The following is a 13,927-nucleotide window of genomic DNA, read 5'->3' on the forward strand; positions in this document are numbered from 1 at the left end:
CAAAATTACTCCAGTCACTGTTGCAGGTGTATGTGAAAAATCCAGCACTTTCTTAAAATGGTTTCCATTTTCTGGTTTAGATAATGCAATTTGGTACTGTTTATTTCTCCTTGGGAATGCATGCCTCAGAAAGAGTTGAGAAAGTCTCAGAAATGTTTAGAGAACTTTGTAGGTCATTTCACTGCTGGGGAAGGGATTTTGATCTCCACAGTGAGCTCTTGTCCCAATACCAGTGCAAGTAGGAGACTTGCAAGTCTTGAGCTTCAAATGAGTGTTTAAAGACACCTTTTGCACTTGTAGTTCAGACACTTTCCCATCACAGAGCATTAGAGAGAGAGATAAACTCCCACCCTCATTCAAGGCTGATTACCTTTACTAGGAGATTTATGTCTTCTGGAGTGAGCAGGGGTGGGGAACCCTGTGGAATGAGAAATTCATTATTCCAGACAATTTTAAGAGGCATCAAGACATGAGAATTTTTCCAGAACATGCTCATGGATTCTCATTGGTTTCCCTTGTCCTGTCTAGGACTCACTGGGCCAAACTTGTACTTCCCACCCTACCCTACCAATGCTCTTCATCACACCTGAGATGAATTCTTGCTGAGGGTTCTGCACAGTGGTGCTAAGGAGGTGTCTTTAAAATTCTGGCTTTTATCTACATGCAGAATATTCAGTTATTTTCATACCATTCCAAAGCCTTCACTAAACTTTTATTGGGTTATAGCCTTTTTCCTACTGCTCTGTTGGGAAAAACAGCAGCAGAAAAGCACCCAAGTGCATTTCTGAGGTAAGGTGTACAGGTTACTCAGGTGGAAACTGTGTTAAAAGGAAGATGTAACACGTAAGTGAAGTTACATACAGGTTTTCCAGGAGGTCCTCTTTCCCCTGGATTTCCAGGTACACCCTACAGATCAAGAAAAAAAAAGTGAAATTATTATACCATAACCCCCTGGCTGCTATTGCACTCTGCTGATTGATCTGGACTAGCACACATTTTATTTTCTGCTGCTGAGCAACACCTCATCCAAATATCTGCAACTTGAACATCCTCTCAAACCCTTGCTAAATTTGAGTCACACAGAGACTAGAATGCTTTAGCCTGTCTTCTGGTCAATAGGAAACACTATGAACTTTACTAGTGTGAAGGATGAAGCTTTAAATCTCTGAAGGCACCTGTAAACAAGCAAAATCAGTTTGGTTTGTTGGGTTTTTTTTGTTTGTTAAGGTGTAGTGGTATCAGTTTTCATGAAATGAAGGCAGAGAAATTACCAGCATTCTTAAAATTTTATGTCCAGAAGGCAGGGTTAGGAAAAGGGACAACGTCCATCCCCCAGCAGGCATCTCTTTCATGTCATTAACGAGGAAGTAAGTTGGTTAAAAACAAAACAAAAGCCATGTCTAAAGATTTTTGTAAAATCTTCGCATAAATAATGCTCACTTGGGAAAACAAATCTTTTGAACAAGACAGTTGGTCACTACCACTGTGACATTTTCCCACACCATTTTCTGCTGAATTTCTGTATCCACCTAGTCCATCACCCTGTGTCATCACTCAGCCAAGTGCATGTTCTATTCATACTGATAATATTAAAGAGCATACAAAATTTATCACATACAAATCTGTCCTACTTGATCATTTTTGGTTCTAAAGGAACAGTTTCTACCGACCATCTAAAAGCATCTTATTTGTGTTCAGCTTTGTTGATTCTGCAGAAGTTCCACATGGGTTTTTCTCTGGGATGGTTCCAGATTTGCCACCCAGGATGTTCAAATCATAGAATGGTTTGGGTTGAAAAGGACCTTTAAGACCATCTAAATTGAACCCTGTGTCATGGGCAGGGACATTTTCCACTAAACCAGGTTGCTCAGAGCCCCATCCAACCTGGTCTTGAACACTTCCAGGGATGGAGCATTCACAGTTTCTCTGGGCAATCTGTGCCAGTGCCAAACCACCCTCACAGTAAAGAACTGCTTCCATATATCTAATGTAAGCCTACTCTCTTCCAGTTTGAAGCCATTACCCCTTGTGTGGAAAGAACAAAGTTTAAAGTGGAAGGTTTGACGAGGAGGGAAAAATAGAGTTGTTTTACTCAAGACCTTGCAGCTGGAGGATGCTAAGAATATTCAGTGTGGAAAATTTCATGTGTTGTGTTTTCTTTGGATTGTTTTCTGTCTGTCCTGAGAAGTGGAGGATTTGTAGAAGGCAACAGAATACTGTAAAAATCTTCAAAGGCATTGCTCACAGGCTGGGGCCTCCCTGCTGGGAGAAGGAGAGATAAGCAGCTTGGAGGGTACCCTGAGTACCTTTTGCCCCTGGTAAAATGGAATAAGCTTAGCAGTGCATGTGTCCCCATTCTGCCAGTGTGGTAATGGAATAAATCTACTCTTCACACTTCAGCTCTGGATTTTGGCTGTCTTGGTTACCTACAGTTCTCACACCTTGTCAAAAGTTCCTCTCCCTCTTTTTCCAAGGCTCCCTTCAGGTACCAGAAGACCACACATAGGTCACCCTGAAGCCTTCACTTTTCCAGGCTGAACAATCCCAATTCTCTCCACCTGTCCTTGCAACAAGAGTTGCTCCATCCCTTCAGTTGCCTTGGTGGCCTCCTCTGGACTTGAGCTCCATGTCCTTCCTGTGCTGTGGGACCCAAGCTGGACACAGCTCTGCAGGTGGGGATCTCACCAGAGCAGAGCAGAGGGGCAGAATCCCCTCCCTTGACCTGCTGGCCACGCTGGTTTTGATACAGACCAGGACTTGATTGGCTTTTTGGGCTGCATCAACGTTGGGATGCTGATCAAGGTACAAATAGTGGCTTTCAATCAGTCTAGGCTCAGCAGGAGCTATTCTTTGAGGCTATCTATATCCATATAGAGAGTTCATTTAAAATTTGCTTAGCCAGGAAGGGCACTGGATGTTCTCTCTGCCACCTTGTATCATGTTAGCCCATTTTAGCAACCAGTTCATTGCACTATTTACACAGATAACCAGATGGAAACATGGGGATTAATGACTGAAGAGCATTGTGTGTCAAGATACACCACAATTGTAGCTATAGGGCAAACCTGAACTTCATCCTTGAGTCTCACTTAGTACTTAAATCCTGTATGCCTCACTAGAGGAGAGAAAAAAAGGGAAAATACATTGATTATCTTTTTTCTATGTCCACATTAAGTGCTTCTGGGGGATCAACAACCCTTCAATTACCTTGACCTTCTAAGAGATGAAAATTAAACACAAACTGAAGTGGACCTAAAGTGGAGCTGAAGTAGTACTGAAGTTCATGGATGAACTCTTGTTTCCTGAGGAACTAAACCTTCTGCAGGTGAGAACAAAGAGAAGATAATGTCTGAAGACAATTCAGATGTCCTTCTGGGGAACTGAGTAAATATAAGTAAACATTTTAGTCATTTATAGCGTTCCTTCTTCCACAGAACTTCAAGGTGAATCCAGAGGACTCTGTGTTCCCAAAGTCCCTTTCCTTTCAGATGCTAACTGTCAGGTCATGCTTTTGGCATCCTCTCCACTGTGGTTCTCAGCCACTTCTGCAAATGGGAAGAGGAACGGCTAAATAACAATTACACAGATCTTTTATTCCCAGACCTACTTTGTTCAGAAAGACTCACAGAAAACTTTCTTTAAAAAGTGTGATGCAAAGCAAAATCCTTGAGAGCCATGAGAATAATCCTGGATCAGAAAATAACACAGAAAAGACAGTTCAGAGATGTCTTTCATGCTGACTAGTGGCACAGCTATAAATATATGCCATAGGGCTTGGTGACAGCCTTCTGCTTTGGGATCTGAAATATGAACATGGCACTAGTGGTGTAATTTGAGTATTTAAAGATCTTTTAAAAAAAGAATACAGGAAAAGACTTCTCAGTTATGTGAAAAGACACACAAGAAGAGAGTGAATAAAATGGAAATCCTTAGAAAGGATTAAGCACAGCTATCATGTCCACATGGTATCAGATTGCCTTGAGACAAAAAGGGATGAACCCATTTTTTTGCATGCTGTATGATGTGGAGCTGGTGGTGTCTCTAAAAGGGTGAAAATGAGACAGGAAAAGAAATTAAGCTCTGTGCCATGGTTGACAAACCTGAAAAAAACACTGAATCCCCAGGAAAAGTCAAACAATTGAAAGGTCCAAGACTGCAAAGAGAGAATGCCCACTGAAGAAAGATTTTGTGAGCCAAATGAACAAACCAGATGTACATGATGGCACTTCAGCATGGTGCACTATCAGAGAGCAGGCCAATGGAAGCAGAGTCAAAAGCTGAGGAAATGTTGCTGGTCTGTAGAGGTCTGGAGTTAGAAAAAGCTGACAAAAATGGACGAGCTGCAAATATACAATCACAGTTGTAAAAGACCCACAAAAAATCAAGTCCAGCACCTGGTCCTGCACAGGACAATCCCAAGTGCCCGAGAGCATTTTCCAAATGCTCCTTGAACTCTGTCAGTCTTGGTGCTGTGACCACTTGCCTGGGGATCCTGTCCCAGTGTCTGGCCAGTATCTGGATGAAGAACCTTTTCCTAATATCCAACCTAAACCTCCCCCAATGCAGCTTCAGATTGCTCAGAGCAGAACAAAAATGCTAGAATGAAGACAAAGAAACTATAACTGTGTCTGACAAGCTGGGGAACTAGAAAAGAGAAAGCCAGAAAATTCAGAAAAAAGGAAATGAGTCTGACCAAAAAAATGCATGGCACTGAAAATAAATGCTGCTAACACGATGTGGGAAAATGCACAGACACAAACAACAATCAGTGTTGGAAAGCTCAGAAAGCTTGAACACTTTCAGGAGCTTGCAGCCAAGAGTGGTTGGCACAAAGCAAAATTTCCAGTGAGTGGTACAGCACACCAGTACAGGGAAAAGCCATGGGGAGGTGTGATGCACAGTACCCAGAGCATCACTCTGCAAAATCTGACACACAGGGAAGGTCTTTAAATGGGAACTGGTGGAAACTGTGCTGCTGCTAATGTTAAAATACAGTATTTAGCTTAGTTGGTGGGCAAATGGTGCTAATTATGCCAAGGCTGGGGGTTTGATCCCCCCATGGCCCATTCAGACTTGGACTCAATGAGCCTTGTGGGTCCCTTCCAATTCAAAATATTCTGTGATTCTGTAGCTAAGAAGAAATTAAATGCTGGTGCAATTAAAAGGCAAAATTTTATGATGGGGAAATGATGCTCAGGTAAGTGGTGCATGTGAAAATACTCAAAGATAAAGAAAGTCTGTAAGTCTTGTACACCTAAGTGTATAAGGGAAGTGTGTAAGTCACACAGGCATATGGTGGGATTGTTCTATTACAAGACTGAAAATTAAACTTGAAATGCAGTTTCTTAAATCAGTTATACATTGCAGCAATAAGGACACAATAGGGGTTAATAAGTGTACTCTGGTTTGGGGTGTAAGTATCCTAAAACAAACACAAAGGCTCCTTGGAACTGTCCTTCCAACTGGATATGAAAATCAACCTCAGAACAGCAAACTCTGCTTTGCAAATCCATTGGCAGTAATTTATGCATCCACAAAGGTTTTGCAATTATGAAAGCAAATGCAGGGTGAAGATTAACTTCTCAGTAATGCTGGAACTTAGTTACCATAAATAATTAACCTAATTAAAAAGTGATTAATTCAGTGTTTATGTTAATTAAAATTATCATAATCAAAATACAGAAAGATCCTATTAAACAGGTGCCCTCACTGCTAATAGGAGGATAAGATAACGTCTCATTCAGATTGTTCCTAATCTAAGGACACTAAATAAATGTGCTGAACACAAACATTTTATCTCCCAGCAGTCAGGGGAGATGATTCCCAAAACATGAAGTGTAAGGGTGGCTGGCCAGAGTGTCTGCTCCTCTGGTCAAGGACCTTTCTGAATTCAACAAAGGAAGAGAAGGAAAAAGTGATAAATTAGAATGCAAAGGACACAAACCTGACCAACAAAAAAGGGCTGGCAGTGATGGGAAGCAAACCTGGACATTCACAGTAATTGATCAAGGCATGTGGAAATATGAGGAGGTTTATTGCAGCAAGGTTACCTCATCCAGGACCTTGTCAGCTGGGAAATTAAGGGAAAAGGAGGAAAGCAGAAGCTAAATTTTCCAAGACACAGATGTAAGAAGCAGCAGATCTTGTCACTCCCAGTAACTGACAGGCTATCAAAAACCACAGACTGCACTTCTGGGAGATCCAACCCAGACCTTGCAAGTGCTGAGATTGTAAACTGGGGTCTGAACTGGGAGGGCTGAGGGACTGACAGAGCTGGGGAGATGCATGAGGAGCTGTGCAGGGGGAGAGATAAACAAACAAACAAACAGGGGGTTACACAGAATAGGGAATAAAATGGGTAAACCAGAGCTGGCTGGTGCATTTGTTTGGCTGAGCCCTGCACCTGTGCCCACCGTGGTTTGTCTGTCACTCTATATCTTCTAATAAACCTTCCTGTAGAACCATGGGATGGTTTGGGTAGGAAGGGACCTTAAAGCCCATCTCATTCCAACCCCCTGCCGTGGCCAGGACACTTTCCACTGGACCAGGTTGCTCCAAGCCCACCCAACGTGGCCTTGAGCATTTTCAGGGATGGGGCAGCCACAGCTGCTCTGAGCATTCTGCCCCAGTGCTTCACTACCTGCACAGTTAAGAATTTCTTCTATATATCTAATCTATCCATGCAGCACTGCATATAACCTCATTGAACATGCAGAAATACTTTTTTATTGTTCTCAGCCCAGGAGATTGGCCAAGTTCTCTGACAGAAGGTACTTAATGCTATACTATTTTAATTCTTGATACAGGAATATTGCCAGATTGAAATGTGATTTGGATTTTTTTTTCCCCCAAAAGAAAGAGACAGTAATTTTTTAAGTGACTGAGGTTCTTAAAGTAGGCACAAAGTGTAGTATTTCTATTAGTCATATTACTGGGGAAATAAAAACCTGAAAAAAGCACATTCTTCAGGCTTTAACAATTTGAGCTTTTGTTAATCAGAAAAAAAATGCAATTGTAAAGACAAGAAAATTTATATATGGAAGAAGACAACATGTCCCAGCTTTGTCACAGAAAAAGATAATTCTTAGGGATTTTTGGACATAATGAACTCTAGAGAACAAACAAACAGCAAGGCTTTTGCTAAGAAGAACAGAACAAGGCCAAAGCAGCACAACTGCACTGTAAACCTAGGTAAATATTTTCAAAACCTGAATTTTAATAAAAAAGACACTGTCCTGAGAATTCTAGATATTAGATTGAGTAGCCAACAGGTATTTCAAAAGGTGACTTTAGGCTATCCCAAAAATAATGACACATGCTTTCAGAAGATCAGAAAAAAATCTAGAATGTAGTCATGAAAAAACTCAATTTATTCACCAGTGAGAGAGAATTCTGGCCAAAGCTATTGCAAAATAGCTTTCACCTCCCCAAATGCAATTGTTAATCTGATTTGCTATATCACAGAATGCACTGATAGCAGGCACTTCCACAAGCATCTGATGAGTTTGCAACTGGAAAAATAATTTAGAGAGTAACTTGATGTATGTAAATGTAATTTAAAAGAATTTTTCAGTCTCAGAAAAAAACATGGAATACATTTGCAAGGGCCACAGCAAGCACAAGACACTGAGGGAAGTCATTCAGGCAATTGACACTGCATGGCTTGGGAGTTGCACAGCAAATTCATATTAGCAATTCAAATTGGAGCTTTCCTATCCAATAATATCCTGTTCAACACAGCAGAGTACAAAAATCAACATGTTTCAAAGGATACAGGAACACTGCACTGGCATACAAGAATGCAGAAGCAGAACAAAAAGTTCCTTATCCTAGTTAAACAGAGATCAGGAAACTGCAAATGCATGATCTTGTCAAAATAGGTTAGCCCTGCTGACACACCAAGAAATGCTGGAATGTGCCCTGTACCTCCAATTTTACCTCCTGAAACACAGAATGGTTTAACATGTGATCAGACAATACAGAAAGGTTCTAAAAGACATACTGACTGCAATTAAAGCAGTGAGTGTAATAGAGAATGTGTTTTGTAAGTAGCCTGAGGAATGGCTGTGTTTGGATTAATTTTCTGCAGGGAAAAGAAAAATGTAAAGGCCTTAGTACTGCATCTCCAAGAGTCGACCATCCAATGCTGATCTGAGCAGAGCCAGAAAGAGACTCCAAAAAGCTGCCTCAGGCACTCTCCTCACACAGTACAGCTCTAACAAATTCATCTATTCTACCTCCTGTTCAAAGTACCTTAATTAAAAATTTTGAACATCTCAGGCAAAGTGATGAGATCTAGGGACAGGCAGGACACACACAGCCCCAAATCTCTGGCTGCTCAGGGACACAAGGCACCATTCATGGGCTGTGCATCATCATTTGTCTTGTGACAAAGTACAGAGTCATAGAATCTTTGAATGGTTTGAGTTGGAAGGGACCATTAAGATCACTCAGTTCCAAACTTGTGCCGTGGACAGGGACACCTCCCACCAGACCAGGTTCCTCAGAGCCCCCTCCAGCCCGGCATGGAACACTTCCAGGGATGGGGCATCCACAACCCCTCTGGGCAATAAGTAGGTGGGAAGAAAACAAGACCTTCTTTCCACAGGAAAGTGCCCCCTTTGGGCACCTGGTGGATATCAGTAAAGCCACACCAGGGTAGAAAAGTGCTCGCTGTGGAGTTGGTGAGAGCTGTACCCATTTCAGACATGACAGCATCATGGAGCAGCACTGAGGAGCAGAGTTACAGGAGGTCACTTCCCCTCCCCACAGTGTTCCCTTAAACCCAGAAATCAAGCCTTTCAAAATCTTCAGAGCCTTCTTCAGAGTTTCCACACCACAGAGGAAAAAGATTCTTCTCTTTCTGATGCAGCACTGAAGAGGGACCAGGCAGAGAGAGGGGCCAGCTTTCCAGCTGGGAGTCTGCCACATTCCTCTCTTCCTCAGTTCCTGACTCACCACTGAGAGCAGGAGAACAATGCACCAGGAGGTTAAAATGTCCTCAAACATGCACAATAGCAGCAGCAAAATGAACTCATAGAGAACTTCTTACCAGCTGTGGCCCTGTTTTAACAGAAGGGAGGGTACTTATCTCAATGGATTCTAAGAAGTTCCTAGATAGCCTAGCCACCATCCTTTTCCTAGTGTATGCTGCCAAGTCCATTCTCCAGTGTCATTTTAAAATGGTTCAGTGGTGAAGTCCCCCACTTTCCTTGCAGCAATCCTCACTATTACAACTATTTTCTCCTTTGACATCCTAAGTTTTAAGGACTCCTCTTCTGCAAATCATGTCCCTTAGACAATCCTAGTAACATTCAGTGACTGTAGTTGATTATCATAACAAATTTTTAAGGAAATTAGGTCCAACCACTGACAAATCTCTTGAGCACTTACACTTTTATTTTACTTACATCCTGGCCAGGAGGCCCCTGTGGTCCAGGGATACCAGGTACACCACGGGGACCCTGGGAGGGAGAGAACAGACAAAACCAGTAATGTGAGTAGTATTTATGAGGTGCTTCTTAGCTGAAGAGAAGAAATCCTTAACCCAATAGTTACTGGTGGAAAAATTAACCAGCACCTACACAACTATGAGAGAGTTTAAGAAAAAATTTAATTGCAGCTCACATTGCACTATCCTGGTATCAGACATTTCTGCACCTCAAGGGACTTCATGCTAATGACTCTTTACAGGAGGAAGGTTTTTGATCAGGGAGAAAATATGAGCACATATTAGAGGAGAAAAGAAGGTCCATCTCCTCAGTTCCAGGCTATAACACTGGCTAGGACTGGAAATTCAGGCCAGTGCCATGATGCACAGTTGTTTGTGCCACACCAATGGATTGCAGTTGAAAAATTGAATTTGGAGGGACTAAAGTGTATTTGATAAATAATGAAATCTGTAAGATTTAAGCAAGAAAAATGTTTTAAAATAGTTTATTTTAAACCTTTGAGGCCTTGGCTATAAGCAATGTGCTCTGAATTATATGCCTTGAAATTATTTTTTGGATCACGGGTGAAACAAGTCACTCATTATTTCTCTTGCAGGACTAATGACACGTAAGGAGAAGTTTTCACCAGACCAAGGCTCTTGATCAATTCTTTCTCAAAACTCAGTTTAGCAGACAAGTACCTGGTACTACACAGGAGAAGTTCCCTTTGGGGTCAGTCACCCTGTGACCATTCTTTGAGTGAAACCAAAGCAATTACAAGTGCCCTCATGAAATGACTGGTGAAAACATAATTAGTGTGGCTTCCCCCTCCCCAAAGAATGTGGGTATAGCTAGAAAGACATACTGTACCAGTGACCCTTTGTCTCCTGGGGGTCCTGCAGGGCCCTACAACAGAAAAGACACAGCAATCAAAACAGTTAAAATTCCCATTCCCCTTTGGCTGAGGTGGGTCCTGCATTAAGGCATCATTCTCTCCAGTTCTCACTGGACTGTGTGGTGTCCCCATGAGTGTGTGCACTGCCTGTGACCATGGACAGCCCTTGCTCCTGGCTGGGTCTGGGGACCCAGAACCACAGCATCCACACATCTCTTGGGCTGGGAGAGGACAAGTTCCCCAGGTTCTTAAGACCACTGCATTCAGCTACCTCTTACACAGGGAAAAAACATCCCACAGGATTTCTGTGCTCTTTAATTTAGGTCAAAGCAGGGGAGGCAGTGGGCTTGTGCATGCTGTTTGTTTGGAGATGCAACTTAAAATGTGCAGTTGAGTAGAGTGAGCCACTGGCAGGTACTCACTTCTACAGGAACATCACAGAAGTGAGGCAGCATGAGTGAATCCATCTGGTATTCCAAACACATCCAAAACGAGGTTTGAACAAATTGGCTACCACTATACCTCTTCTCCTTTGGCTTTCTGTTTCAGGCACAGTAACTCACTAATCCTCACAGTATTTCCATGAAAGAAGACACTTTATGTTAAAGAAATAGCTAAATAAATAATTTAATTTATACCAACAAGGCAAGGCAGGGTAGGTCTGAAACCTTTCTATTTATAATGTGCATCCATCCATTAGGCAACTTCAGCATAAACATGTGAATTCAGCTTCTCCAAGGTCCCCTACTCTGTTGGAAATAACACACTCTGCTAATGCTCAAGTCTATAGCTCAGTGTTATGTAAATTGTAACTCAATACTTCAGAAGATAAGGTAAAAAAAAAATCTCATCTATATATACTTTTTGTGCAGGGAGCACAGCCTGAGAGAGGTTAAGGGCACAGGAGGAAACAGGGTGAGGATTCCAATTAAAAAGAGTTGTTGGCTCTCAGCTCTGAAGCTGAGGTATTATAAACACAATTTTGTCACAGCGCTAAAACGGGCAGAGGCTGACGTCTTTAATTCAGTGTGTAATATGCACTGAAGCAACTCCACTGATTTTATTCTTTTTTCTTTTTTTTTTGCTGTGAGATTCAGTCTTTGTGACAGTCTGCTAGATTCAAGGTTACACTGAGAGTTTTTTTCCCAATTCCAGTCTTTGCACTGGAGCTGAGGTTATGATGAATCTACAGTGAAAAAAAACACCTTGGTAATAGTGGTTTGGTTGCTGTTTTGTTGGGGTTATTTTTCTTTTTTTAAAGAAGTATTTAGTAAAGCAAATTAAATAAATAAAACATATAATCTGAGAACAGTGTGGTGTGTAGGTGGCTACACATCCTGACAGTGGGCAAATAATGAAGACATCGAAAAAAACAATCTTCTGGTGTGAGACAAGAGATGTCTGCATTTGGAGTCAAGTCCTTAGTCATTTGTGTTCATGGAGATGAGGATGCTAAATCCACAGTGAAGAACAACTTTGTCATCCTGTGTACATCAGGATGCAGACATGAACTCATCTAGCCCTGGACTGAATCTAAAGATCTGTAATTAAAGACTATCTATTAGCTAGTGATTTTCAAATAAGCCAGATGCTCATTTTTGAAATTAATTTTAATTTAATTAATGGTTGAACATTGGGAAGTGCAAGAACACCACTGTTCCTTAGATAAATCACAATAAAGGACACCCAGGAAACCTGCAGTCACTGCAGGACTGTGAGGACCACAAAAGCCATGATACAGTCACAGTGTGGAACAGGACCAACCCTGTCTGCTTTAACTCACATAGAATTCAGCATGGTAAAAGCAAATATGAAGTGCATATACACCTCAGAAAGCCAGATTTTTCAATTCATTACCCAGAAATATGACTTATCATTTCAAGGCAACTTTCTGTACTAATTAGAACATTTATATCCAGTTAAACAGAGCACTGATAACCAAACACTGAATGATTGGTCCTGGATCATGACATGTTTGAGGTATTGCAAAAGAATGCAAGGGCTCAGATGTCCTCTAGCAATTACAGCCAGAAATAGCATTTGCTTCCTCCTAAACATATTTCACTAGCAAATTCAGTGCATAGCTGGAATCTCTGAGCAGAACTACTGCCAGAGCACTGCCAAATCCCCCCCACATTTCTAGCACATGACAAGTACTGGAGTGATCAAAGCCCAGCAACAGGAAAATCAAATTTTCCACGCAGACTACCATATACACCATGTGACCAACTGATACTCAGAAGGACAGGGCTGGATGAGGTCAAACCTGCCAAATATTTGGGTGAATTTAGGGGGAGGATGGCACTCTTGGAACACAGCAGTTTAAGCAATCTGATTTTGCATTTTGCTGTCAGGGTCCTGCTGTGTGGGCGTGTGTGCCACACTGATCCCTTCCAGCAGGGGTTACACAACAGCAAGGTTATGTCAAGGTTAACTCAAGGTTCTCTCTGTCCAGGAGACCAGAGCTGCCATGGCACAGATCTCCACTCACATCCACAGCCAGTGTGCCAGGGTGATGCACAAAATTCAGCAGTGACAGTGACACCAATCAATCCTATAGCACTTTTAGCCCTCATAACAGATGTGTGAGCTACAAATGGCAGCCTCTGGACCTGTCTGGAACCTGCACCTTCAGAAGGCAAAATGTCTCACAGGCTCTCAGCACAGCTGAGCACAGGCATTCCCCAGGTGGCAATCCTGATTTTCCACCTTGTCACAGGTTGCAGCAGGAGCTGCTACTTACAGGGGGTCCAGGCAGGCCAATCCCTGGCACTCCTCTGTCTCCTGGCTGTCCAGGGAGGCCAGGAGCTCCCCTCTCACCCTGAAATAAAGGAAAGAGTTAAAAGCTTTGTGCACTGATGAGAAAATGTGCTGAAATGCAAGCAGGCTGCACACCAGAATGTCACATGAGTACATCTGGTCCTGATCCTGCCCACAGAGGGACAGATTCTGCTTGTGGCAGCATGGGGACATGGCACAGTCACTGTCTCACCATGCCAATGAAGTGTTCTTTTGCCCCAGCCCACCTCTGCAGGCTCAGTGTGCCCCACATCACATCACAGAGTGGAAACACAATCTTTCCAAGTGCATTCATTTATTTGAGTGCACTGCATCAAATTTCCAGCATTTCACAGAATCACCAAGGCTGCAAGAGACCTTCAAGATCAGCTAGTCCAACCACCAGCCCAGCATCACCTTCATCACCCCCAAGAGCCACATCCAGAAACAGTGGCCTCAACAGGGTAGCAGGCACTTTCCTTGGCTTGGGGAAGCACTAAACACCATAAATTACTTTTCTCTCTCTGTGCTTCTCTATGGTAGAAGGCTAAGACACAAAAATTGCTGAACATAGATAATTTTACTGCATCTTAATATTCTCCTTTCCTTTATCAACACAGGCCTACTCACAGAAGTGTATGAAATTATTTTGGTAAAATGTAAGTCAAAACTTCTACCACTCTGTCTTGAGCACTCTACTAGAAAACGAGAGCCTTCCCTCCTAAAAAACAAGATTTTCAAAGTAAAACCTGAATAGCACAGAAAACAGCTTGACATTGTTCAATGTACACTGCAGACAGAGGGCTAAGAAAGAACTCAGCTG

General features: G+C 42.2%; 1 protein-coding gene across 1 annotated transcript in view; it reads right to left on the reverse strand.

The window, feature by feature from the left end:
- The window catches only part of COL22A1 (collagen type XXII alpha 1 chain), a 231,592-nt gene that overhangs the window by 36,442 nt on the left and 181,223 nt on the right, over positions 1 to 13,927 (reverse strand). The window contains exons 40-44 of the mRNA XM_033078454.1: positions 13,070 to 13,147; positions 10,302 to 10,337; positions 9,411 to 9,464; positions 862 to 906; positions 371 to 418 (exon numbers count right to left, since the gene is read on the reverse strand). Coding sequence (XP_032934345.1) covers positions 371 to 418; positions 862 to 906; positions 9,411 to 9,464; positions 10,302 to 10,337; positions 13,070 to 13,147 — 261 coding nt within the window. The remainder of the gene's footprint in view (positions 1 to 370; positions 419 to 861; positions 907 to 9,410; positions 9,465 to 10,301; positions 10,338 to 13,069; positions 13,148 to 13,927) is intronic.

This window comes from Catharus ustulatus, chromosome 1 (assembly GCF_009819885.2).
Source record: "Catharus ustulatus isolate bCatUst1 chromosome 1, bCatUst1.pri.v2, whole genome shotgun sequence".
Taxonomy (NCBI): domain Eukaryota; kingdom Metazoa; phylum Chordata; class Aves; order Passeriformes; family Turdidae; genus Catharus; species Catharus ustulatus.